We start from the raw sequence: 26,747 nt of genomic DNA on the forward strand, positions 1-26,747 counted from the left end.
ATTGTCATTTATAAGGTAACCACTGTGAGTGAACATTAAGAAGAACAAGAAGGCTGCAAAATGTTTCGTCTGTTACATTAAAGTTGATTAAAAAAAAAAAAAAAAGCTTTTAGTGGAGGTCACATGTTTCCTGTCTAGAGTGGAGCTCCAGTCTGCAGCTGGACCCTTCTCACTATAACAGGTAAACTTCTTACAACAGGAAATGATCACCAAATAGCAATGCATAGTTTTTTCACTTTCACTTTCAGAGCTAGCTACTTTACACCATGAAATAAAGCAGGACGTTTTTAATTAATTTATAGACATATGGAAATACTATCACTTTTTGTGTTTTATCTGCTGGGATGTGGTGTCCATGCAGGTAAGTTTTTTTTATTTTATACAAGGAACTTAACAGTTTATCTATTATATCTATTGCGTACATTTTTAATAGCTGCAGGCCATCTCTCCACGCTTCATAATGGCAGCTGCAATAACAAGTATGAATAATAAACAATAAAAACTTGTTACTGCAGAGTATAGAAAAAAAGGTATATTTAGAGAAAGTGTGCGTGTATATACTGCAATACTCTCAACCTGCCACATGCATGCAGACACACAACATACGCACATCACATACATGCAGACACACAACATACACACACCACATGCATGCAGACACACAACATACACACACCTCATGCATGCAGACACACAACATACACACATCACTTACATGCAGACACACAACATACACACACCACATGCATGCAGACACACAACATACGCACATCACATACATGCAGACACACAACATACACACACCACATGCATGCAGACACACAACATACACACACCTCATGCATGCAGACACACAACATACACACATCACTTACATGCAGACACACAACATACACACACCACATGCATGCAGACACACAACATACACCCACCACATGCATGCAGACACACAACATACACCCACCACATGCATGCAGACACACAACATACACACACCACATGCATGCAGACACACAACATACACCCACCACATGCATGCAGACACACAACATACACCCACCACATGCATGCAGACACACAACATACACACATCACATACATGCAGACACACAACATACACACACCACATGCATGCAGACACACAACATACACACACCGCATGCATGCAGACACACAACATACACACACCTCATGCATGCAGACACACAACATACACACACCTCATGCATGCAGACACACAACATACACACACCTCATGCATGCAGACACACAACATACACACATCACATACATGCAGACACACAACATACACACATCACATACATGCAGACACACAACATACACCCACCACATGCATGCAGACACACAACATACACCCACCACATGCATGCAGACACACAACATACACCCACCACATGCATGCAGACACACAACATACACCCACCACATGCATGCAGACACACAACATACACCCACCACATGCATGCAGACACACAACATACACACATCACATGCATGCAGACACACAACATACACACATCACATGCATGCAGACACACAACATACACCCACCACATGCATGCAGACACACAACATACACCCACCACATGCATGCAGACACACAACATACACCCACCACATGCATGCAGACACACAACATACACCCACCACATGCATGCAGACACACAACATACACCCACCACATGCATGCAGACACACAACATACACCCACCACATGCATGCAGACACACAACATACACCCACCACATGCATGCAGACACACAACATACACCCACCACATGCATGCAGACACACAACATACACCCACCACATGCATGCAGACACACAACATACACCCACCACATGCATGCAGACACACAACATACACCCACCACATGCATGCAGACACACAACATACACCCACCACATGCATGCAGACACACAACATACACCCACCACATGCATGCAGACACACAACATACACCCACCACATGCATGCAGACACACAACATACACCCACCACATGCATGCAGACACACAACATACACCCACCACATGCATGCAGACACACAACATACACCCACCACATGCATGCAGACACACAACATACACCCACCACATGCATGCAGACACACAACATACACCCACCGCATGCATGCAGGCACACAACATACACCCACCGCATGCATGCAGGCACACAACATACACCCACCGCATGCATGCAGGCACACAACATACACCCACCGCATGCATGCAGGCACACAACATACACCCACCGCATGCATGCAGGCACACAACATACACCCACCGCATGCATGCAGGCACACAACATACACCCACCGCATGCATGCAGGCACACAACATACACCCACCGCATGCATGCAGGCACACAACATACACCCACCGCATGCATGCAGGCACACAACATACACCCACCGCATGCATGCAGGCACACAACATACACCCACCGCATGCATGCAGACACACAACATACACCCACCGCATGCATGCAGACACACAACATACACACACCGCATGCATGCAGACACACAACATACACACACCGCATGCATGCAGACACACAACATACACACACCGCATGCATGCAGGCACACAACATACACACATCGCATGCATGCAGGCACACAACATACACACATCGCATACATGCAGGCACACAACATACACACATCGCATACATGCAGGCACACAACATACACACATCGCATACATGCAGGCACACAACATACACACATCGCATACATGCAGGCACACAACATACACACATCGCATACATGCAGACACACCACATACACACATCGCATACATGCAGGCACACCACATACATACATCACATGCATGCAGACACACACCAGGGAACTTAATAATATGTACACTGTGCTCAATCAGGACAACATACACACACCACATACACATATCACATGCATGCAGACACACAACATACATACACACACATATCACATGCATGCAGACACACAACATACATACACACACACATCACATGCATGCAGACACACAACATACACGCACCACATGCATGCAGGCACACAACATACACACACCACATACACACACACTTCACATGCATGCAGACACACAACATACACACACCACATGCATGCAGACACACAACATACACATACACACTTCAAATGCATGCAGACACTCAACATACACACACCACATACATGCAGACACACAACATACACACACCACATACACACTTATTATTATTATTTATTATTATTATTCTTTATTTATAAAGCGCCAACAGATTCCGCAGCGCTGTTCATAGGTAACAAAGATAAAAGGACAGTACAATATGAGACACCAGACAAAATTTAACAAACAAATACAGGAGGAATTGGGAGCCCTGTTCCCGTGGGAACTTACAATCTAAATGGGTAGGAGGGTGAGAAACAGGAGGTGGGGGACTGAAAAGGTGGGAGTGATGTTCACTTCACATGCATGCAGACACACAACATACACACACCACATGCATGCAGACACACAACATACACACACCACATGCATGCAGACACACAACATACACACACCACATGCATGCAGACACACAACATACACACACACCACATGCATGCAGACACATCACATACATACATCACATGCATGCAGACAAACATACATACACACATCACATTCATGCAGACACACACCACATACACATATCACATACATACAGACACACACCAGATGCATGCAGACACACACCACATACACATATCACATACAGACACACCACATACACACATCACATGCATGCAGACACACACCAGGGAAATTAATAATATGTACACTGTGCTCAGTCAGGACACTTCCTTGTCAGTGAGTCACAGACACCTCTGTTGCACTGTTTTATTAATTTCCTCAAATCACCCTCAGCATACAGGCACAGCTCATGAACAATGAAATAATCAGCCAGAACATAAGATATTATTTTGAAACAGACTGCTCTTTGGAACTGAGAGGGCAGCTTAGGGTCATTAGCTCAATTTGAAGCATTATAGGACATAAACAAGTAAGTGCAGAGAGCAGGGGAACATGATATATGTGGTGTGTGTCTGTATGTGTGTGTGTATATATATATAGCATGTTGCAAGGTCAGTTTTGAGATCTGTAAGATACAGTCCAGCCTCACTGATCAGTGGAAATTTTTTAGATTGAAATTAATTGCAAAATATTTAACGTTATAGAAAATAAGGCGATTGATAAAAGTACTTAGTGGTATTAAACTTCTATGTTTACAGTATTTTGTTCCAAGAAAAGGTCTAAGTATTTTTATTAGATTTAATTTTCTTACCTATTACGTGATCTGCTACCTACACCCTTGAAAATGATCTGTTTTAGCTCCTGAATCTGCAGCCAGCACCTTCAAAGTGATAACGTGCCATGCAGCCCATTTAGTAATACAGGCATGACCCTGACCCGACTGATAATCCAAATGTAGGACCTCTTGAGCATGTACAGTAATTGAAAGGGACCCCCCCCCCCATGTGGCTAACATAGTGGGCATGCAGTCTGTAGAAAGTATTGATTGGGTAGAACCACTTTATGGGATCAATGTAAAGCAGCTTTTGAGCCCTTAATTGTCAGCGACACAGCTTTCCACAATGTAAGAAGCATCAGTCATCACGTATGTAAGGGGGGATTGACTGGCCCTGGCAGGGGGCGCCACTGCACATGGAAGTACTTAAGCAATAGGACATCAAGGCATCAAATGTACAGTGTCCACTGTCTTTCCCCATGAAGGTGGACGGACAAGTTCCCAATTCAGGTACATGAGGACCTATATGTCACTTCATTACAGCAAGATAAATAAAGTGGGACGAGGGCCAGTTAAAGCTGGTTTGCAAAGATTTTAAATATTTTATAGAATAATTTGTATAAAAAAAAATGTAGGGATGCACCGAAATTTTGGCCGCAGAAACGTTTCGGCTAAAAATGGCATTTTCGGTTATTTCGGTTTTCATTTTTTTGCCTGTTATTTTCAGTAAAATTATTGTGTAGCATATTTCAGATTTGATGCTAGCCTAGAGCTGCTGTTTAAGTTCATTACTTTACTTACTGTTTTGCATATAATAATAGTTTTCTAGGACTATACTTTATTTGGATAATTGGTAAAACAAAAACCTTTTAAATCTGATTTGGTTACACAGAACAAAATACAGAATAATAGTGATATTTAATATTGTTTTAAGTAGGGATGCAGAAACATTTTGGCTGAAAATGTCTATCTTTTTTTTTTTTTCGTCCAATTTTAGTTACTTTCAATAAAAGTGTGGTTATTTTATTGGCGTGCAGTTTTTCAATTCAGATTCATTCATTCATTAAAGAGTCTAATGATGCAAAAAAAAATGAAAAAAATACAGTTTTCGATTTTCGGACTAGTGCATCCTGGATTTTCGGGTTCGGTTTTGGTCCAGAATTTCCATTTTGGTGCATCACTAAAAAAATGTGTTAAGATATTTATAAGGTAAAGAATGCATAGTAACTTTTAAATTATATATTCTTTACCACCATGTTAATGAAACTCAATAAATATGTATTATTAATCATTTTAAGGGCAAATCAGTTATAAGTTTAATTTTCTTTAAATGGACATGAAAGTCAAATTTGGAATGAAGTTTTGTGCACTTAAAATTAAACAAAAGCATTTTGCAGTATACTTTAAAAAACAGTTCCAGACTATGCAGGTAGTTGATATGTACTTCTCTATTTCTATTGATTGCACAAAAATGGGGGGGGGGCAACATTGCACAAATGATTGCTTGCGCGATCATAAAATGTATGCAGTGAATGTTAGGTTGCTGCCTGCAAACACAGATGGATTGGATTAAAACAACAACCTTAAAGGCACTACTCAAGGCTTTCTCCCTTTAAATGTGCAAATACTACCTTATTGGTGATGTATTGTATCACCTCTAATAATTATTATTAAAGGGATAGTAAACCCCAAAATGTTATTTTATGATTCAGATAGAACATACAATTTTAAACAACTTTCCAATTTAATTATATTATCAAATTTGCTTCATTCTCTTGTTATCCATTGCTGAAGGAACAGCATTGCACTACTGACAGGAAGCTGAACACATCTATTTAGCCAATTACAAGAGACAAATGTGTGCAGGCACCAATTAGCAGCAGCTCCCACTAGTGTATGTTATGTGCGTATTCATTTTTTTAACAAGGGATACTAAGAGAACGAAGCACATTTTAAAATAGAAGTGAATTTAAAAGAGTCTTAAAATGACCTGCTCGATCTGAATAATGCAAGTTTAATTTTGACTTTCCTATCCTTTAAGTGGATAGGAAGTGGTTCTGTATATTGAAAAAACTAATGAAAATGAGAAGAAAATAAAGTAACATATTACTTTATTTAAAAGGATATGAAACCCAAAACTTTTCTGTCGTGATTCAGATAGAGCATACCATTTTAAAAAACGTTTCCAATTTACATCTATTATCAGTTGCCATGGAATTATGTGATAGAAAATGATAAGGTGATTGATAAAAGTACCTATGTAGGAATCTAGAGCATTACAGGAAATACTGCTGCCATCTAGTGTTCTTGCAAATGAATAACATGCTTGCAAAACTGCTGCTATATAGTGCTCCAGAAATGCAGAAATGGGCAGACTTCTATACATATGTCAAGCTATTGATCATGTCCCTTTTTCCAAAAGAGGGGGGGGCAGGGATTATTTTTTTGAGTAAAAAAAAAAGTACAGTGAATTTTTACTCTACATACCAGAAATCCATGGGGTATAAATATGGAGGCAGATGTAAATGTATTCATCTTATATACCTTTTACATACTTATGTTTTATCAAAAAGTCTTCAAAAAAAAAAATATTTACATGTAATGAATAAAATCTAACTATATTCCCGATATGGATGAAAAAGTAGACAAAAATGTAGATGGAATATCTCTCATTATCAATATAAATGTAACCATGATTAGGGAAGCCTGATGCTGGAATAAGATATATGCTCCAGTAATGAAATAGTTAAAGGGACAGTCAACACCAGAATTTTTTTTTGTTTAAAAAGATAGCTAATCCCTTTATTACCCATTCCCCAGTTTTGCATAACCTACACAGTTATGTTAATATACTTTTTATCTCTGTGATTACATTGTATCTAAGCCTCTGCAAACTGCCCCTTATCTCAGTTCTTTTGACAGACTTGCCTTTTAGCCAGTCAGTGCTCACTCCAGGGTAACTTCACGTGCATGAGCTCAATGTTATCTATATGAAACACATGAACTAATGCCCTCTAGTGGTCAAAATGCATTGAGATTAGAGGCAGTCTTCAAGGTCTAAGAAATTAGCATATGAACCTCCTAGAATTAGCTTTCAACTAAGAATACCAAGAGAACAAAGCAAAATTGCTGATAAAAGTAAATTTGAAACTTGTTTAAAATTACATTCCCTATTTAAATCATGAAAGTTTTTTTTTTGGACTTGACTGTCCCTTTAATTTATTTTTTAAGTGATTTTTTTTTTCAATTAAGCATATGCCTTTAAATAGACAGGAGGCAGATTAGCCTGTTATGCAGTGAGCAAGTGTGGTAGTTGCTCCCTTTTGTCCTCGTTTTTTCTTTGATTACCTAAGTTCTGTTACTTTTCGTTTTTATAGTTCACCAATAAATACCTTGTTTTTATAATCATCCTGTTTTTTTACTTTGTGACATGGGACTTACAGTGAGCCGGAACCTTTTTTTTTTGTTTTAATTTCTATACATACGTCCCTGCTTTCAACAAAAGATACCAAGAGAACAAATCGATGATATAAGTAAAACAGAAAGTTGTTTAAAATTGCATGTTTGATCTGAATCATGAAAGAATAATTTTGATTTTAAATTCCTTTTAACACCATAATAAAGTGAATTGTATCTTCTAATATACATGCAATGGTCTTTTAAACAAACTTATACAAATAAACAACTCATATATTTAATAATTTCATCATTTTAAATTCTTCAATAAAAGTTAAATTTTATGTGTGAGTATCACTTCGCTTTTCAGGAGTCATGGCAAGAGTGTGATTTGTGTATTCTTTTTATTCTTCGCATTTTTACAGATAGATAAGTTCCCTGTCTGGGAACCTTGTCTGCATACATAACCATAAAATGTGGGACTATATCTGGCTGGATCTGTAAAATAACACGAATATATCACTGTATACTGTGACGATTTCAAGCCAAAGAAAAGACATGTGTCTAGCTAAAGTAATGCTCATTTATATGTCTGACATAAGTATGGCATTTTTTTTAAATTTAACATTATTTACAGCTTTCCTAGTCAACCTTGTGATTGTACAAAAATTTAAAAAATGGCTTATATGACTTTTAGAAAAAGGTGTTAGTTACTAAAAGTAACATGAGATGGGTAGGCACATATATATATATATATATATATATATATATATATATATATATATATATATATATATATATATATATATATATATAATACATGATATAAACAGTATAACAGCACCCAAAGAAGCCATCACTAGCTTACATGCACACATCTTATTAAAATGCAAGTTAGTTATAGAATTTGGCCAGATGGTTATCACTGCAGGAGCTGCATTAAGGCTTCTTCTAACCTGGGCCCCTAACCTATAGCTCCACATGTAAACTTCTAACCAAACAAAATAAGATGCAAACAAGCATGATGCATGGGTCTAACTAGTTGTATAGACCTGAGGGTATATAATATGATTTTTCCTGTTGGACTTTGCACCCAGGCTAGCCTGGGGTTAACTGTCTGAATCACTGAATTTAAATGCAGCTATCTGTGAGTGCTTTGTGAGCATCCTACCATTGAGTTGTGCCAGAGCATGTGAATGTGTAGCTTCTCTGGTTTTCTAATGCAGTCCATGTTTTGTATGTTTGTAGGAAAATCCAGAAATGGTGGCATTGCCCAGTGTGTTTGGTTGGAAGCTGTGTGCACGGTTTAGGGAACCAGGAGGTTTGAAACAACACCTAGGAATAACATTTGACTCTCTGACAGTCAGTTGAAAGGATCTAGATGTGGCGGATGGTTGGGGAACTCTTCCTACTGGAATGCAATGTGCTTGCTGTAAAGTTTGGTGAAGGAGGCATCATAGTAAGCGGCTGTTCAGGGTTTGAGTTAGGCCCCTTAGTTCCAGTGAAGTGTCACCATAAAGCTACAGGATACAAAGACATTTAAGATGATTGGCTGCTTCCAACTTCTTGGCAACAGTTTGTGGAAGGTCCTTACCTATTACAGCAGGACTGTGCCCCTGTGCACAAAGCGAGGTCCATGAAGACGTATATGTACACACTGTGGTTTGATAGTGCAGTCCACCACGTTTTATGTATAGTTGCAGGTTTTTGAATATTGTCCTTTAAAACCACAGTGGGTGTTTTAAAATTAATTAGGAAAATGTAAACATTATAACTTTAGAAGTATGAGTGCTCACCAATCGTTTTTACTGTAATTATATCTGTGTGTAAAATTTATTGCGCAATCTCTAGCTTTAACTACAGTGAAATTAATCAATTAATATTATGCTAACTGTTTTATCTAAAATGTATCTATTAATGCCTGCTCGCTTTCACTTTCTGTTTCAGAGAGTCACTCCTTGCGATATTATTTCAGCACAGTCTTATCATCAATTCCTGAGGTCCCTATATTCTCTGTGGTTGGACACGTTGATGACATACAGTGTGTGAAATACACCAGTGACGAACCTCGTGCTCTGCCTACTTATAAATGGATGGAAACTGGTTTAGGAACTGAACATTGGGAGGAGTTGACTAATCTTGGACATTACTTTTCAAACTCCCACAAACATTTTGCACGTTTGATAGCGAGTCTGCACAACCAGACAATTGGTGAGAAAAAAACTAAAAAACATAAACTCCACTTACAAATATGATTCTCCATTGTAATAGGTACTATAAGGAGACATAAATGTATAGACTGTCAAAGGGACATGAAACAGAATTATTTTCTTTCAGTGTTCAGATACCACATACAATTTTTAACAACTTTCCAATTTACTTTTATTATCAAATCTGCGTCATTCCCTGAAGGAGCAGCAATGCACTACTGAGATTTATCTGAACATATCTAGTTAGCCAATCCCAAAAGACAAATGTGTGCAGGCACCAATGACCAGCTAGACCCCCACTAGTTTATTATTTTTCAACAATGGATAGCAAGAGAACAAAGAATATTTGAAAATAGAAGTGAATTTAAAAGTGTCTTAAAATAACATGCTCTAAAATAACATGGCACATGGCACAATTCAGCCACATGTGTATAAATGATAAGTGGATATTGAAAATCACTCACAATTTTGTAAGCATGTGTGGCTAAGAAACATGCTGAGGATTTGTCTTTTTTACAGTGACACAATAAGATTTGTTATTTTTAAAAGGTTTCTGGAATTTGCTGGTGGTTGAATTGATGAGTCATCTGGTGTCTGTGAGTGCCAGCTTGCTGTTGCTGCACCACATAATACTGCCTACAAAAGTGTCAATGATTTTCAATGTCCACTTTACACCACATTTGTCTTTTGTCATTGGCTCACAGGATTTGTTCAGCTAGCTCCCAGCAATGTATTGTTGCTCTGGAACTAACTAAGTATGTGTTTAATCTCTTTGCAGGGGTTAAACACATTGGGGTCCATTTATCATTGTTTGGACGGACATGATCCGCTATAGCGAACCATGTCCGCCCCACATCGATAGCATACGCTGTCGGCATTAATCATTGCACCAGCAGTTTTGTGAACTACTGGTGCAATACCGCCCCCTGCAGATTTGCGGCCAATTGGCCACTAGCAGGGGGTGTCAATCAACTTGATCGTATTTGATCGGGTTGATTTCCGGCGATGTCTGTCCGCCGCCTCAGAGCAGGCGGACAGATTATGGAGCATTTCTGGCGAGCATCTGTATAGCAGGACACTCAGCATCTGTATGGCAGGACACCACAAAGAACCCTAGTTTATATAGATGTGACACAGCCTGAAATTAATATAATTATATGTTTAACCTGCTAACTGCTGTCTTGGGGCTGCTGAGAACAATATATGTAGATAAGTTGAGGACTTATTTTTATGTTTTACTTTTGCTAAGACACTATTGAAAGTGTAACAAGCTGGTGGCATTTTATGAGGTAAATATTCACGTTTGGTATCTATGCTGTCAGACCTAGTACATTTTTTGTATGTTCTTTGAAGTCCAGTCCCAGCACATGAAAAGCCTGATGTCTTAAAGGGACAGTCAAGTCCCACAAAACCTTTCATGTTTCAAATAGAGCATGTAATTTTAAACAACTTTCCAATTTACTTTTATCACCAATTTTGCTTTGTTCTCTTGGTATTCTTAGTTGAAAGCTTAACCTAGTAGGTTCATATGCTAATTTCTCAGACCTTGAAGGCCGCCTCTAAACTAAATGCATTTTGATAGTGTTTCAGCACTAGAGGGCATTAGTTCACGTGTTTCATATAGATAACATTGAGCTCATGCACGTGAATTTACCATGGAGACAGCTCTGATTGGCTAAAATGCAAGTCTGTCAAAAGAACTGAAATAAGGGGGCAGTCTGCTGAGGCTTAGATACAAGGTAATTACAGAGGTAAAACCTGTATAATTATAACTGTTGGTTATGCAAAACTGGGGAATTGGTAATTAAGGGATTATCTATCTTTTAAAACAACTAAAATTCTGGTGTTGACTGTCCCTTTAAGCCCCAGCTAAGCAAAGTCTCAGTATATACATTGGGGAAATTAAACATGTTCCAAATTGTGCAACACTATTGAGATGTCTTGCTTCATCACACACTACGTTTTTACCACCCTAGTAGTGATGCACCGAAATGGAAATTCTGGACCAAAGCCGAATCCGAAAATCCGGGATGCACTTGGCCGAAAACCGAAACTGATGCCGAAAATTTATTTTATCAAATAAATTTTTTTAGGTTTTTTTTTGCATAATTAGAGCCAATAAAAAAATCCCACACTTTTATTGAAAGTAACACACTAAAATTGGACAAAAATATCTTAAAAAAATAATATGCTACATAATAATTTTACCAAGAAAAAAAAAACAAAAAACAGGCAAACAATAATGCCATTTTCGGCCAAAATGTTTCTGAAACCAAAATTTTGGTGCATCCCTACTTTAAACAATTATAAATATCTTTATTTAGTTTTATGTAACAGAATCATATTTAACAGGTTTTTTTTTTAATAATTATCCAAATAAAGTATAGTCCTAGAAAACTCATTATATGCAGAACAGTAAGTCAAGTAATAAACTTAAACAGCAGCTCTAGGCTAGCATCAAATTTGAAACATGCTACACAATCATTTTACCGAAAATAACAGGCTAAAATAACAGGCTAAAAAACCAAAAACCGAAATAGCCAAAAATGCAATTTTCGGCCGAAACTTTCTGCGGCCGAAATTTCGGTGCATCCCTACACCCTAGTATTATATATCACATCTCATGGCTTCCCCTTACCTGACCTCACACTGCTGAATTTCACTGTAACATAAGACCACAGATAAAGAAAACTACAGATAAAAATATACTATAAGCAATGAGACTAATAACACTAACCTCTGTGGTGTGAGTACTGCTTTGCACATAGTATTTATAAACTAAATACAAACTGAATTGTTCAAGGGACAAGCTCAAAAGGCAGGGACATAAAGCCAAAAACTGGGCTGTCCCAGGAAGAACAGGGCAGTTGGCAACTATACATGTGGTTCCCCTATTCTCCGGTCACTTATATACATATCAAATATACATTAGGTGAGGCACCCTAATTGTTTTATTTCGATGTGAGAATCATTTTCTGTGTATTGCTTTTAACAAGACTTCTTGATAAAGGCTTGTATACATCGCTGAAACGCGTAGCAGTTGTAACCTGTTTGGTTTGCTTGGGAACATAAATCCCTGTGACGTGCACTTTCACATTTCTGAATATATAGTAAGGATTTCAAAATTTCCATGGAACTGACAACCAATCTGAGAGGAAAATATTCCTTATCAGTTTCCCAATTGGCAAGCAGGAAACACGTGGTTTGTAATAGTCACATGACTGAAATCCGTTGATCTAGGGTAAGACGCTGGAAAGTTTGGTACGCAATACTGGTGCCTGGAGCTATTGTATACAGAGGTTCAACTAGCTGATGCCGTGCAAATATCGGAAGTCTGGTAGGAGCGCCCTTTATCCTCTTTTGTGAATTATACACTATTGGTGTCCTTCTATGTACCAATTACCCTGAGTTCCATTATTGGACTGAGTCTTTATACGGGACAGAGCATTAATATTGAGAAGGTGTAACATTTCATTATTTTATGATTATTTATTCTATAAGGTATTAGAATCCATGACCATATATCTCAATGGTATTGTTTTATAACGATTGTTTTTTCTGCTGTGTCTGTGCTTTTATAGTTGTGGACACAACTTATTTTCTGTATGAAATTAATTATTTATATTTTAACTCTTAATACTATACATTGTTTATTTATCCTAGCTCTTTAGCGCTTCCCAGTTTGTACTTTTTAACAAAAGTGACACTAACACTTTTATTTTCAGACGTCAAGGATGTTCACACATTCCAGGTGAAGTTCGCCTGTGAGTTGCATGAAGATGGCAGCATTGATGGTTATCAAGAGTATGGCTTTAACGGGAAGGAGTTTATTGTCTTTGATAAGGATAGATTGGTGTATATCCCTGTAACGCAAGAGGCTCAGTTCATAACACAACGATGGAACAGGAACCGTGCACTAGGTGCAAGAGATAAAGCTTATATTGAAAAGGACTGCATTAGATGGATAAAGCAATTTTTCCACCACGGAAATGAGGAGCTATATAAAAAAGGTTAGAAGTCACAGCATGTAATCATGTAAAATTAAAGGGACATTCAACACAAAAATTGTTATAGTTTAAAAAGATGGATAATGCCTTTAATAACCATTCCCCAGCATTGCACAACCAACATTGTTATATTAATATACTTTATAATATTTAAACCTCTAAATTTCTGCCTGTTTCTAAGCCACTACAGACAGCCTCTTATCACCTGCTTTTTTATTAGCTTTTTACAACAAGAGACTGCTAGTTCATGTGAGCCATATAGATAACATTGTGCTCTCTCCAGAGAGCACTAATTGGCTAAAATGCAAGTCAATAGATAATAAATAGTCATTTGATCAGGGGCTGTCAAAAGAGGCATAGACACAAGGTAATCACAGAGGTTAAGAGTATATTAATATAACCATGTTGACTGCAAAACTGGGGAATGGGTAATAAAGGGATTATCTATCTTTTTAAACAATAAAAATGTTGGATTTGAATGTAGCTTTAATACAACTGTAATTTTCTATATATTATAAAATTGACATGAAACACAATTTTCTTTCCTATGACGTGGAGAGTCCACGACATCATTACAATTACTGGTGGGATATTCAACTCCTGGCCAGCAGGAGGAGGCAAAGAGCACCCCAGCAAAGCTGTTAAGTGGAACTTCCCTTACCCATAATCCCCAGTCATTCTCTTTGCCTCTGTCAATGAAGGTTGTGCGAAGTTGGTGTCTGAAGATTTTAATCCTTTTATGGGTATTTTTCCCTGCAAGCAAGAATTGGGGTCTAGCTGTGTCCACGACAATCTCTTGAGTAAGAGTAGTGGTGGCTTTTAGCAGTTAAAAGGCAGCGAGGATGTCTTTGCTTTACTTTTAACACTTTGCTACCCCTTTGTAGAAAGCCAGAGTTGATTACTCTGTTCTTTCTTTTCCTACAGGTCCATGACAGGGAGCAAAGTGCCTGCCACACCTAAGGATCAGCATCTATTATGCAGTTGGATCTAAGGTAAGTGCCTTTGCCTTCTAGGCACAGAAGGACAGCAGCACTTAAGAGGTTAACCCTCTTTTTCAGATCCTCTTTTCTGGGACATAATAATCCTTTTTTTTAAGGATTCATATGGGGACAATATATTTGGTACACCTAATATGAGACAATATTTGGCACACTTAATTCAGTAATGAGACTTAACATTTGGCTAAGGGATGTAAGTGGTTAATTGTAAAGGATTTCCTTTATTATTTAACCTGTGGCTATGTATTGAGGCTATGGGCTATTAAGGGATTATTTGTGTATTAAACGGAAGAGCCGTTTTTTTAACTGTCTATCACTTTGCGCATTTTTTTCACTTAGAAGAAATATTGCACAGTTTTTATTTTAGCCCGGTCACGTGATGCCCGCACATCCGGTTTAGTGGAGGGGTCCTGTTGAGACCACAGTAAGCATTTGCTACGGAGGAGAGAGTCTCCAGCTTTTTTCGTGTCAGCTTTATTTACATCATCTACCCGGATCATTTAAGAAGAGAGGATCTTTTCAAGGAGTCAGTTTTTTCCTCTTACTAGTGAGGTATTTATTTTGGTGGTAGGAGCCTCAGGCTATCTGAGGTTGTTTCTAAAAGCTATCTTCTATGGTTATTATTATTACAATGTGATATTTAATTTTCATTGATAATTATTTGAATTTAAAATTGCTTAATTTTTATTTCTTAATTTTGCAATTACTTGTGGGACTTATTACCTCATAGCCATGGACTCAGAACAGGATCAGTCTATCTCTATGGATAAATATTTACTTTCTTTAGAGGCCCAAATTGTTTTAATTTCTTAATTTTGCAATTACTTGTGGGACTTGTTACATCATAGCCATGGACTCAGAACAGGATCAGTCCATCTCTATGGATAAATGTTTACTTTGTTTAGAGGCCCAAATTGTTCTGCCTATGCAATTCTGCTCCTCTTGTTTACCAAGACTCTAAAATTTAAGGACAAATTACTCCCTTTTGAGCCTACTGTCTCTCAGGATAATGCTGTGCGTGACATGCCTCAGCTTTCTCCTCAAACGCCCCAAGCCTTAATTGTTTCTCATACTATGCCTTCTGTGTCCTCTTATCCACCTGTGGGTGTTTTTTTTTTATCTGGGGATTTTGCCGCTCAGATTTCTTCTGCAGTAACAGTGGCTTTGTCAGCTTTCCCTTCATCGGGTAAGCATAAGAGAAAATCTAAACATCTGCCTGATAGTAAGACTTCTGACTCTAGGTCTGCATTAGCCACTCTTTCTCAGATGTCTGATGAGGAGAATACTTCAGTAGCTTTTGAAGGTGAGATCTCAGACTCTGACACTTTAGCAGAAAAGTCTTCAGAAACTGAAAAAGTTAATTTTAGATTTAAGCTTGAACAGCTCCGGTTACTACTGAAAGAGGTTCTAGCTACTTTAGATGACTCTGAACCTTCAGTTGCGGTCAACCCCACAAAGTCTTCTAAATTGGGTAGAGTTTATGATTCCCCATCTTCTGAGGAGGGTTTTCCTGTCCCAAGGATGATGTCTGAAATTATTGCTCAGGAATGGGATAAGCCAGGAGTTCCCTTTTCCCCTTCCCCTGTTTGTAAGAAGATGTTTCCTGTTGCTGACTCTATTCGTGACTTATGGCGCACTGTTCCTAAAGTAGAAGAAGCAATTTCTACTCTTGCCAAGAGATCTACTATTCTTATAAAGGATAGTTGCTCTTTTAAGGATCCAATGGATACCAAGCTAGAGACTTACTTAAAAAATATTTACATACATCAAGGATTACAGTGGCAACCTGCAGTGCGTATTGCCACAGTTGCAGGTGCAGCATCTTATTGGTTCGATGCCTTGTCTGATCTTATTTCAGTGGAAACTATGGTAGAGGAGATCCAAGATAGGATCAAAGCCCTTAAACTGGTCAATACTTTTATCTGTAATGCAAACATGCAGATAATTAAACTGGGAGCTAAGATGTCTAGCTTCACTGTACTAGCTCGCTGAGCTCTGTGGGTAAAATCTTGGTCAGCTGATGTTTCTTAAAATGCCAAGCTCTTGGCTTTACCTTATAAGGGTAAGACTCTGTTTGGACCTGGTCTTGCAGAGATAATTTTCGGAGATTACGGGTGGAAAGGGATCTTTCCTTCCTCAGGACAAGAAGAAAAGACCTAGGGGTTGGCAGTCTTCTAATTTTAGTTCCTTTTGCAACTTTAAGGGACAGAAATCCTTATTTTCCTCTTCCAAACCTGACCAATCCAGGTCCACTTGGAAATCAAGTCAGTCCTGGAATAAGGGGAAACAAAATAAGAAGCCTTCTGCATGAAGTATCTGCCCCCAGTCCAAATTTGGATCAGGTGGGGGGCAGGCTTTCTCTTTTTCGACAGGCTTGGATATGCGATGTCCCAGATCCATGGGCTGGGGAGATAGGATTCAAGTCTTGCCCTCCAAGGGGCAGATTTCTAATGTCAAGATTATCCTCAAACCAGGTAAAGAAGGAGGCCTTTTTAAATTGCGTATAGAACCTCCCTGTGTGTCATTGTATGGAAAATAGTTCTCTAATCCTAACTACCAAAGTGTTTTTCCTAGGGGCAATAATAGATTCCCTGTCCATTAATTTTTTTCTGATGGATGTCAGAAAATCCAAACTTCTTGCTTCCTGCCTTTCTCTCCAGTCTGCCTTTTGTCCATCAGTGGCTCAATTCATAGAGGTGATTGGTTTGATGGTGGCATCCATGGACATCATTCCTTTTGCTCGGTTCCATCTGCGACCGCTGCGACTTTGTATGCTCCGTCAATGGAACAGAGAGCATTCAGATTTATCACAGAGAATAACTCTTGACCCTCTAATAAGAGACTCTCTCTCGTGGTGGATGTCACAGAAACATCTATCTCGGGGCACTTTCTGAGACCTTTCTGGGAGATTGTTACTATGGACGCCAGCCTGTCAGGTTGGGGAGCTGTTTTGGGTTCTCTGAAGGCTCAGGGTCTGTGGTCTCGGGAAGAGTCCTGTCTTCCCATAAACATCTTGGAGTTGAGAGCTATCTTCAATGCCCTATCAGCGTGGCCTCAACTATCTTTAGTCCGGTTTATCGGTTTCCAGTCGGACAACATCACCTCAGTGGTGCACATCAACCACCAGGGAGGAACTTAGAGCTCCTTAGCCATGAAGGAGGTGACTCTCATTCTGCGGTGGGCGGAAACCCACAATTGTCTTCTATCTGCCATCCACATTCCAGGAGTGGACAACTGGGAGGCAGATATTCTGAGCGGACAGACCTTTTATCCCTTTGAGTGGGCTCTCCATCCGGAAGTGTTCTCTCAGATAACCCTCAGGTGGGGGGTTCCAGAGTTGGATCTGATGGCGTCCCGCCAAAATGTCAAGGTTCCAAAGTAAGGTTCGAGATCAAGAGATCCTCAGACCGTTCTGATAGATGCTCCAGCGGTTCCTTGGAGGTTTTCTCTGGCATATCTGTTTCCTCTGTTTGCTCTCTTTCCACGAGTCATTGCTTGTATCAAACAGGAGAGAGGATCAGTGATCCTAATAGCTCCTGCATGGCCTCGCAGGATCTGGTTCGTGGATCTGGTAAGGATGTCATCTCTACCTCCTTGGAGGTTACCTCAGAGGAAAAACCTTCTAATTCAGGGTCCTTTCCTCCATCCATACCTAGATTCTTTGAAGCTGACTGCTTGGAGATTGAACACCTAGTTCTGTCTAGACATGTTTTTTCTGAAACGGTCATTGAAACTATGCTTCAGGCTAACAAACCTGTTACTTGCAAGATTTACCATAAGATATGGCGTAAATATCTTTATTGCTGCAAATCTAAGACAAAGGGGTTCTCCTGGAGCTGGGTGAGGATTCCCCGGATTTTGTCTTTTCTTCAAGATGGCCTGGAGAAGGGTCTTTTGGTCAGTACTCTAAAAGGGTCAGATTTCTGCATTATCTATCCTTTTGCACAAACGTCTGGCAGACTTACCAAATGTTCAAGGCTTTGTTCAGGCACTGGTTAGAATCAGACCTGTGTTTAAACCTGTTGCTCCTCCGTGGAGCCTTAATCTAGTTCTTAAAGTTTTGCAACAGGCTCCGTTTGAGCCAATGCATGTTGTTGATATATAATTGTTATCTTGGAAAGTTTTGTTTCTTGTTGCTATTTCTTCCGCTTGCAGAGTGTCTGAGCTTTCGGCTCTGCAGTGTGATGCCCCTTACCTTATCTTTCATGCTGATAAGGCGGTTCTTCGTACTAAATTGGGGTTTCTCCCTAAGGTGATGTTGGATCGAAACATTAATCATGAAATTGTTGTTCCTTCTTTTTGTCCTAATCCTTCTTCTCATAAGGAACGTCTTTTGCATAACTTGGATTTTTGGGGGCTTGAATGGGCATTAATTAATAGATAGAGTCAGACAGACAGATATAGACAGATGATAGATAGAGACAGATATAGACAGACAGACAGATAGATGATATATAGATGGATGGATAGATATCCTAGACAAAATGTATATTGGGGGCTTGAATGGGCATTCATTTTAAGCAATAGAAGATTTTTGATGGTAAGAACTCATACTCAGACAGTGGTAAACAGTTTGCGCAGTCTTTTAGTTTCTTCCTTTTTGTGTCAGTCCGCCCACAGGTGCATATTTCTGAACACAAAACCGAGGGCATCACAAAGCTTCACTGCCAAGTCTTTGGGTTTTACCCGCGAAATGTGGACGTGAAATGGATGAGAAATGAAAGTGATGAGGTTTATACAGATGAAGCAAAAACTATCCTCCCCAACCCTGATGGGACATATCAGCTCAAGGTGACTGTGGATGTGACACCTGAGGACGGGGACAATTACTTCTGTCATGTGGATCACAGCAGCCTTGAGAACATCATGATCATACAATGGGGTGTGTCTATATATATATATATATATGACCTATATAATATGACTTTATTATTATCATATATTAAAACTAGAAAAAAAAAATCTTAATTCAGATAGAGTGTACAATTTTAAACATAATCCAATTTTTAGTTTTGCATCAATACATTAAACAATGTTGTACATTTTTGAACACTGCTTTCGTATAGTGCTCCAGACACATGCATTCTATTGAATCTACTAGGTATGCTCTTTAACTAAGGATACCAAGAGAATGAAGTAAATTTGATAATAGCAGTACATTGAAAATGTTTTGTTGTTTTTGTAGACTCCAAATCATGAAATACAAATGTGGGTTTGTATGTCTATTTTAAAGGGACACTGAACCCAATTTTTTTCTTTTCGTGATTCAGATAGAGCATGCAATTTTAAGCAACTTTGTCTCTATTCTATTGTCTTTATTCTCTTGGTATCTTTATTTTAAAAGCAAGAATGTAAGTTTAGATGTCGACCCATTTTTGTTGAACAACCTGGGTTGTTCTTGCCGATTGGTGGATAAACGCACCCACCAATAAACAAGTGCTGTCCAGGGTACTGAACCAAAAATTGGCTGGCTCCTTAGCTTAAATGCCTTCTTTTTCAAATAAAGATAGCAAGAGACTGAAGAAAATTGATCATAGGAGTAAATTAGAAAGTTTCTTACAATTACATGCTCTCTCTGAATCACAAAAGAAAAAAATTGGGTTCAGTGTCCCTTTAACATACTAAAACATGTGCAGCTCAGGCAGTCTAGGCAGGGGACAAGGTACATGACTTGTATACAGTGGCATATTTAGGTTTTGTGCTGCACTAGGCACTCAAAATTCTTCATTGAGACGTTTATAGCAGCCCAAAACCTTGTAAACAGACTCCAGTTATACTTTTAAAAGCACATATATTTGCAAGAGAAATCACAACGCTTTTCATCAGGTGCTATAAACTTCTCAATGACAGAGTCCTTTTGGTAATACACAGAGGATCTCTCTATTTTGATAAGCAGTTACACCAAACCTTTAACGGACAGGCTTATTTTGATGTACCTTTGTTTATGATATCGATTAAACCTTTTAGAAAGTACTGCACCATTTTGTGGGCGCCCTTCTCTTCTTTCTGTTTTAATTTTTACTTTACAGCCCTTTAAATATGAAAAGCAGACAAATTAAAGGAAGTGATGTAATATTCAAGTGGCTTTTCAAGAAGGTGTGTCCCAGGTCTGCCAAACAAATCATATATTTCTAATAAAAATGACAGTTTTACATTTTTTTAAACATTTCTTTTGCATGAAAATCATTTTCAGTGTAGTAAATAAGTTCTGATGCATAAATAAAAAAATATGAATTCAATGTCCCTTTAAGTTTTTTTTAATTCTTTTTCATTTTTCATATTGTTCAATCAGAACCTGGGAGGAGCAAATCACCTATCTCCTGGATTATTGTTGTTGTTCCTGCTGCCCTTATTCTTGCAGCTATCTGTGCTGCAATTGTTACATTTAAAAAAAAATCAGGTGAGTTGAGTTATATTTTATTCAATAAACACTTTTTCCATAATAATTTACTTATCTTATTTCCTACATTCTCTTGGTATCCTTTGTTGAAGGAGCAACAATGCATTACTGGGAGCTAGCTGAATACATCAGCTGAACCAATGACAAGAGACATATATTGTATATGCAACCACCATTTACCAGCTAGTTCCCCACTAGTGCCTATGTAGGTATGCTCTTCAACAAAGGATACCAAGGGAACAAATCAAATTTGATAATAGGAGTTAATTGGTCAGTATTTAATTTTTTTTATAAATTTTGGTTTTTACATATCTGTGCAGAAAGAAAAAGTCAGTACATCAGTTAAAGAAGCATATGTAGGTCAATGTTATGTTAATGTAATGACAACCTATAAATATGATTTACAAAATTTGTATGTAATTAATGTTTTGATTTTATTATCTTTTGGAATGTACTGATTTTAATGTTTTGTTTTTTTTTTCTTTTTTTTTAAAACAGTGAAAGTTACTGCATTATAAGGACTTTCTAGTACAAAATAAACATACTCTAATTGGTTTAGAGCAAAAAATTTGTTTTAGATTTTCCCAACATTCGGTTCGGGTGAATTTGATTCATGTTGGGCATTTATTTCGACTGAATTTGGATTTGTTACTATTATTTCTTATGGGAACAGCAAGTTTATACAACTAAATTTAACAGAAATCCTACATTATAGAATTCTAACAATTAAAATAACGTATATATTTCAATGCTAACAGAACATACAACTCGCTGATTGAATTTGAGTCAATAACTAGCTCACAAAGGTATAGAAGTCACACAACTGCACATTCCAGTGGCTTTAGTCAAAGTGGTTAAACATGTCTGAGCCTCCTCTAGTCTCTCACCTTCCTATACTAGGTTAAGGCTTCATTGGGCAAGCCTGTATGACTAAAATCCAACATTTAGTGTCTGATTGGCTGTCATTAAAATCAATATTATGGCAGGATAGACAGGGGGTGATAGGCACATGAATGGTTAGATATCACTGTACATCATTACAAACAAATGAGCTGATAAGCCAAACGATATACAGTAGCTCCTTTCCCCCTTCCTGCATCTTTTTGTTGGTGACAAACTGCATAAAGGAATTAACAAATCAATTTGGTCAAGCAATCATTTGTTTTTGATCTGTTTAGTCCAACAACGTATCTGGCTGTTCATGTATCAGATGACTCGCCAAATAGGCATAAACTAAATGTACAGTACCTATCTAGTTATTTTAGCACTGTTTACTTTGGAACGCTATGGCCCACACTCTGACTTTACATTAATGCCAATGACCAGGGTTCCGTCCAACAGGTACGAATATTTCAAACATGGACAGAACTCACTGGATTTCAAAACTACAAATATCTTTTAATTAGTGACGTTGCAGGGACTTACTCCCCTTCCTCAGACAATAAACAGTGAAACACAGCAAACATTTAAAGACCATAAGCCCCTCCCCTCATGTGTACAAAATTGCACCAACACCAGTTTCCATGGTAACAAAGTCAGACACAAAATAAACAATGTGTATAGTGTCAATAGATCATATGTACATATACACAAATATTCATAATAATATGTGTAAATAAAATAATGTCATTGCAATGCATACTCCATCCAACGTTAAATATACATTCATTGTTGAATCTAGGTCCTGTCTTGACCTATGTATTATAACTTTTTTCATCAGCCAAATCTTTTTTTTAGAATAGTATTACTAATTTGGGTAAACACTCTAATGCCATATAACTGTTCCCTATAATACTTCCTTGTTCTTTTTATATACTCTTATATTATAGGACCATTAAATATGGTAGAGTTACATTCATTTTAAATGAGCTGTAGATTTTTTACTAACAAATTTAAAAATTTCCTTTGATTTGCCGGCCCCCTTTATCATGTGACAGCAATCAGCCAATCACAGACATCTACAAATAACTGGTGCCTCAAAAGTGTGTATATAAATTTTTTTTGCACAGTTTAATAATCAATGTAAATTGGAAAGTCTCTTAAAACAGCATGTTCTATCTGAATCCTGAATGTTTAAAGGGACATACAGCCTAAAAAATCTGTTTCATGACTCAGACAGAGCATACAGTTTTAAACAACTTTCCAATTTACTTCTATTATCAATTTTTCTTTGTTTTGTTGATATCCTTTGTTGAAAAGCAGGACCATAAGTTCAGGAGTGTCTGCTATTTGCAGCAGTTTTGCAACAGTGTTATACATTAGCAAGAGCACTAAAGGGCAGCACCAGTGGCGTATTTAGGTTTTGTGCAATTCTGCTGCCCCCCCCCCCCCTAGGTTTTAGGCTATTTTCAACCATAATATTTTTTGGTCAGGGTATAATTTGACTTTTGTTTAGAAAATGTTCACCCCAGGACTTGCATGTTGTGTGTGTGTGTGTATGGCTCAATTATTTATATAAGGGACAGACTAGGTATAATATCCACATCATGTGTGAATTAGATGCTGCAACACCTGAAAACTGATATCAGAACCACTTGAAAGCAAACAATACATAGGGGCCTATCTATCAAGCTCCGAAAGGAGCTTGACGGCCCGTGTTTCGGGCGAGTCTTCAGAATCGCCAGAAACAGCAGTTATGAAGCAGCGGTCACAAAGACCGCTGCTCCATAACCTGTCCGCTCTGAGCAGGCGGACAGACATCGCCGGAAATCAACCCGATCGAGTACGATCGGGTTGATTGACACCTCCCTGCTGGCGGCCCATTGGCGGCGAGTCTGCAGGGGGCGGCGTTGCACAAGCAGCTCTTGTGAGCTGCTGGTGCAATGCTGAATACGGAGAGCGTATTGCTCTCCGCATTCAGCGAGGTCTGGCGGACCTGATCCGCTCTGTCGGATCAGGTCCGCCAGACTTTGTTAAATAGAGGCCATAGAATGTACAAAATAAATCAAACATTCCAAAATGCATAAACTAATAAGAAAGTCTATGCACAAAAACCAAGTGACCGGTCACTGACAATATTAGCACCAATTCCACCAAATAATGAGAGTGCACAGAGATCTGCAGAATACAGCTGGCATAAAGGACACAGATAAAGTCAGCTCCACCCCATCTGAAACCTGGACCCCCAGAACACACCATGGAGGTGAAGCCAGGACAGATAATAACGGGGATCTAAGCTTTCAATCTCTGGTCTAATGCGCAGGATAGACTAAGCTTAAATTAGGGACAACAATACAGCAATAGAATAAACGAGAGATGAAGCCGAGTACACTACACCTCTACTATCCCTAGGACTCCCTCCCTTGTAATAACCAAAGGAGCTATACCTGGGTAGTAAACGTACTTGGGGATGTAAGTGTCTCAGTTGTCTCTAGTTCATGCAAACATAAGCAATCAGTAACTTAGACAGAATGTCCTAGGGATAGTAGGGGTGTAGTGTACTCGGCTTCATCTCTCATTTATTCTATTGCTGTATCGTTGTCCCTAATTTGTGCTTAGTCTATCCTGTGCATTAGACTAGAGATTGAAAGCTTAGATCCCCTTTACTATCTGTCCTGGCTACACCTCCATCCATGGTGTGTTCTGGGGTTCCAGGTTTCAGATGGGGACAGGCGCAGGCCTCAAGCCTAACGTGTCGTGCGCATACATACACCAGACTAGCACTTGCGGTTATACCCAGTCCCTCCTGCTTACCTGGTGGCATCAGCCACATTCCTGGACTGGACGCGAATAACTAGACATGACGCGGCAGGAGCCGGACAGCCGTGAATCTCAGACAGGACTATCATTGCTTTCAGTCTGAATCCCGCGGAGGTGTAAGAGGGCGGTGCGTCTGGCCTCAGGGAGGCGACGGTGGGTGTGAGATGAGGGCCCAGTAGCCATATTTGGTTTTGGCAAAGCTTGAAACGGTTGTAGCATGCACTTTCAAGTAAATTTTTTTTTTTAATGACCGCATATTCAGTGCAGCCACGGCAAGTGCCGCCCCTCAAAATCTGCCGCCCTAGGCACCGGCCTTGTTGGCCTATGCCTTAACATGCCCCTGGGCAGCACTATTTCCTGTCATGTGGTGCTTTAGACATGTGCATGCTACCTATCTAGATATCTCTTCAACAAAGAATAACATGAGAACAACGCAATTTGACAATAGAAGTAAATTGTAAACTTTTTAAAATTGTATTCTCTATCTGAGTCAGGAAAGAGAAATTTGGGGTTTCATGTCCCTTTAATTTTGAACCCTTTTTTTTTTTTTTTTTTTTTTTTCATGATTCAGATAGAGCATGCAATTTTGAGCAACTTTCGAATTTACTCCTATTATCAATTTTTCTTCGTTCTCTTGCTATATTTATTTAAAAAGCAGGAATGTGATGCATAAGAGCCGGCCCATTTTTGGTTGAAAACCTGGGTTATGCTTGCTTATTGGTGGGTAAATGTAAACCTCCAATAGGCAAGTGCTATCCATGGTTCTGAACCTAAAATGGGCTGGCTTCTAAGCTTACATTCATGATTTTAAAATAAAGATAGCAAGAGAACAAAGAAAAATTGATAATAGGAGTAAATTAGAAAGTTGCTTAAAATATCATGCTCTATCTGAATCATGAAAGAAAAAAGTTGGGTTTAGTGTCCCTTTAATAACCTAACTGTCCATGTAACTTCTATTGTTTTGTGAGACTTTTTCTTTTCTATGTCAGTTCCAAATGTTCCAATAATTAATGTTTTGCTTTTCTTTCTTAAATTCTACAGCTCAGCATCAGAGAGTAAATACTTTGGAACCAGGGTGAATTTATGGAATTATCAGCTGCTTTTACTGTTCATGATGATTATATCATAGGTTTCCAAAAATGAGAAACAGCTTTTCAGCATATGTGTGTTGCCTGTAGTCACAAGGATGATTAATATTTATATGTATTTATTTAAAATGTATTCTTACTACACCATAAAACCACAGCTATCAATATCATTTTTCTTTAGTTCCTCTTTTCCATTATTATTATATAATCAAAGTAGGAAATAAATTAATTTTCATTATGGAACTTTACACAAAAAAAAAAATAGTGAGCTGGGACTTTAACAGCTGTTCATATTGGATTGAATCTGCAATATTTTTAATAACTTTGTTAATACAATTATTAAAACAAAATTCATGATATTTGAATTGATTACTTCTGAATTCCTTTTTTTCAGGAATTAATGCACTCATACACTGTTATTAATGAACTCATACACACACTATTATTAATGCACTTATACACACACTGTTATTAATGCACTCACACACACACTGTTATTAATGCACTCACACACACACATACATACACTGTTATTAATGCACTCACACACACACTGTTATTAATGCACTCACACACACACACATACACTGTTATTAATGCACTCACACACACACTGTTATTAATGCACTCACACACACACATA

At 38.3% G+C, this 26,747-nt stretch overlaps 1 protein-coding gene across 1 annotated transcript; it reads left to right on the forward strand.

Annotated features, from left to right (window-relative positions):
* The first annotated feature begins 236 nt into the window (after positions 1-236).
* Positions 237-26,469, forward strand: LOC128667064 (major histocompatibility complex class I-related gene protein). The gene is made up of 6 exons (XM_053721948.1): positions 237-361; positions 9,650-9,913; positions 13,638-13,922; positions 19,527-19,799; positions 21,210-21,317; positions 26,058-26,469. The coding sequence occupies exons 1-6, from the start codon at positions 307-309 to the stop codon at positions 26,093-26,095; spliced, it is 1,023 nt and encodes a 340-aa protein (XP_053577923.1). The 5' UTR covers positions 237-306; the 3' UTR covers positions 26,096-26,469.
* The last annotated feature ends 278 nt before the right edge of the window (positions 26,470-26,747 follow it).

This window comes from Bombina bombina, chromosome 7 (assembly GCF_027579735.1).
Source record: "Bombina bombina isolate aBomBom1 chromosome 7, aBomBom1.pri, whole genome shotgun sequence".
NCBI classification, from domain to species: domain Eukaryota; kingdom Metazoa; phylum Chordata; class Amphibia; order Anura; family Bombinatoridae; genus Bombina; species Bombina bombina.

Excerpts from the sequence above, each read along its gene's own strand:
- LOC128667064 (XM_053721948.1), top strand. The coding sequence starts at position 307 with ATGGAAATACTATCACTTTTTGTGTTTTATCTGCTGGGATGTGGTGTC. Across the intron at positions 13,923-19,526 it reads TGAGGAGCTATATAAAAAAG|TCCGCCCACAGGTGCATATT; the intron begins GTTAGAAGTCAC and ends TTTTTGTGTCAG. Across the intron at positions 21,318-26,057 it reads TACATTTAAAAAAAAATCAG|CTCAGCATCAGAGAGTAAAT; the intron begins GTGAGTTGAGTT and ends TAAATTCTACAG.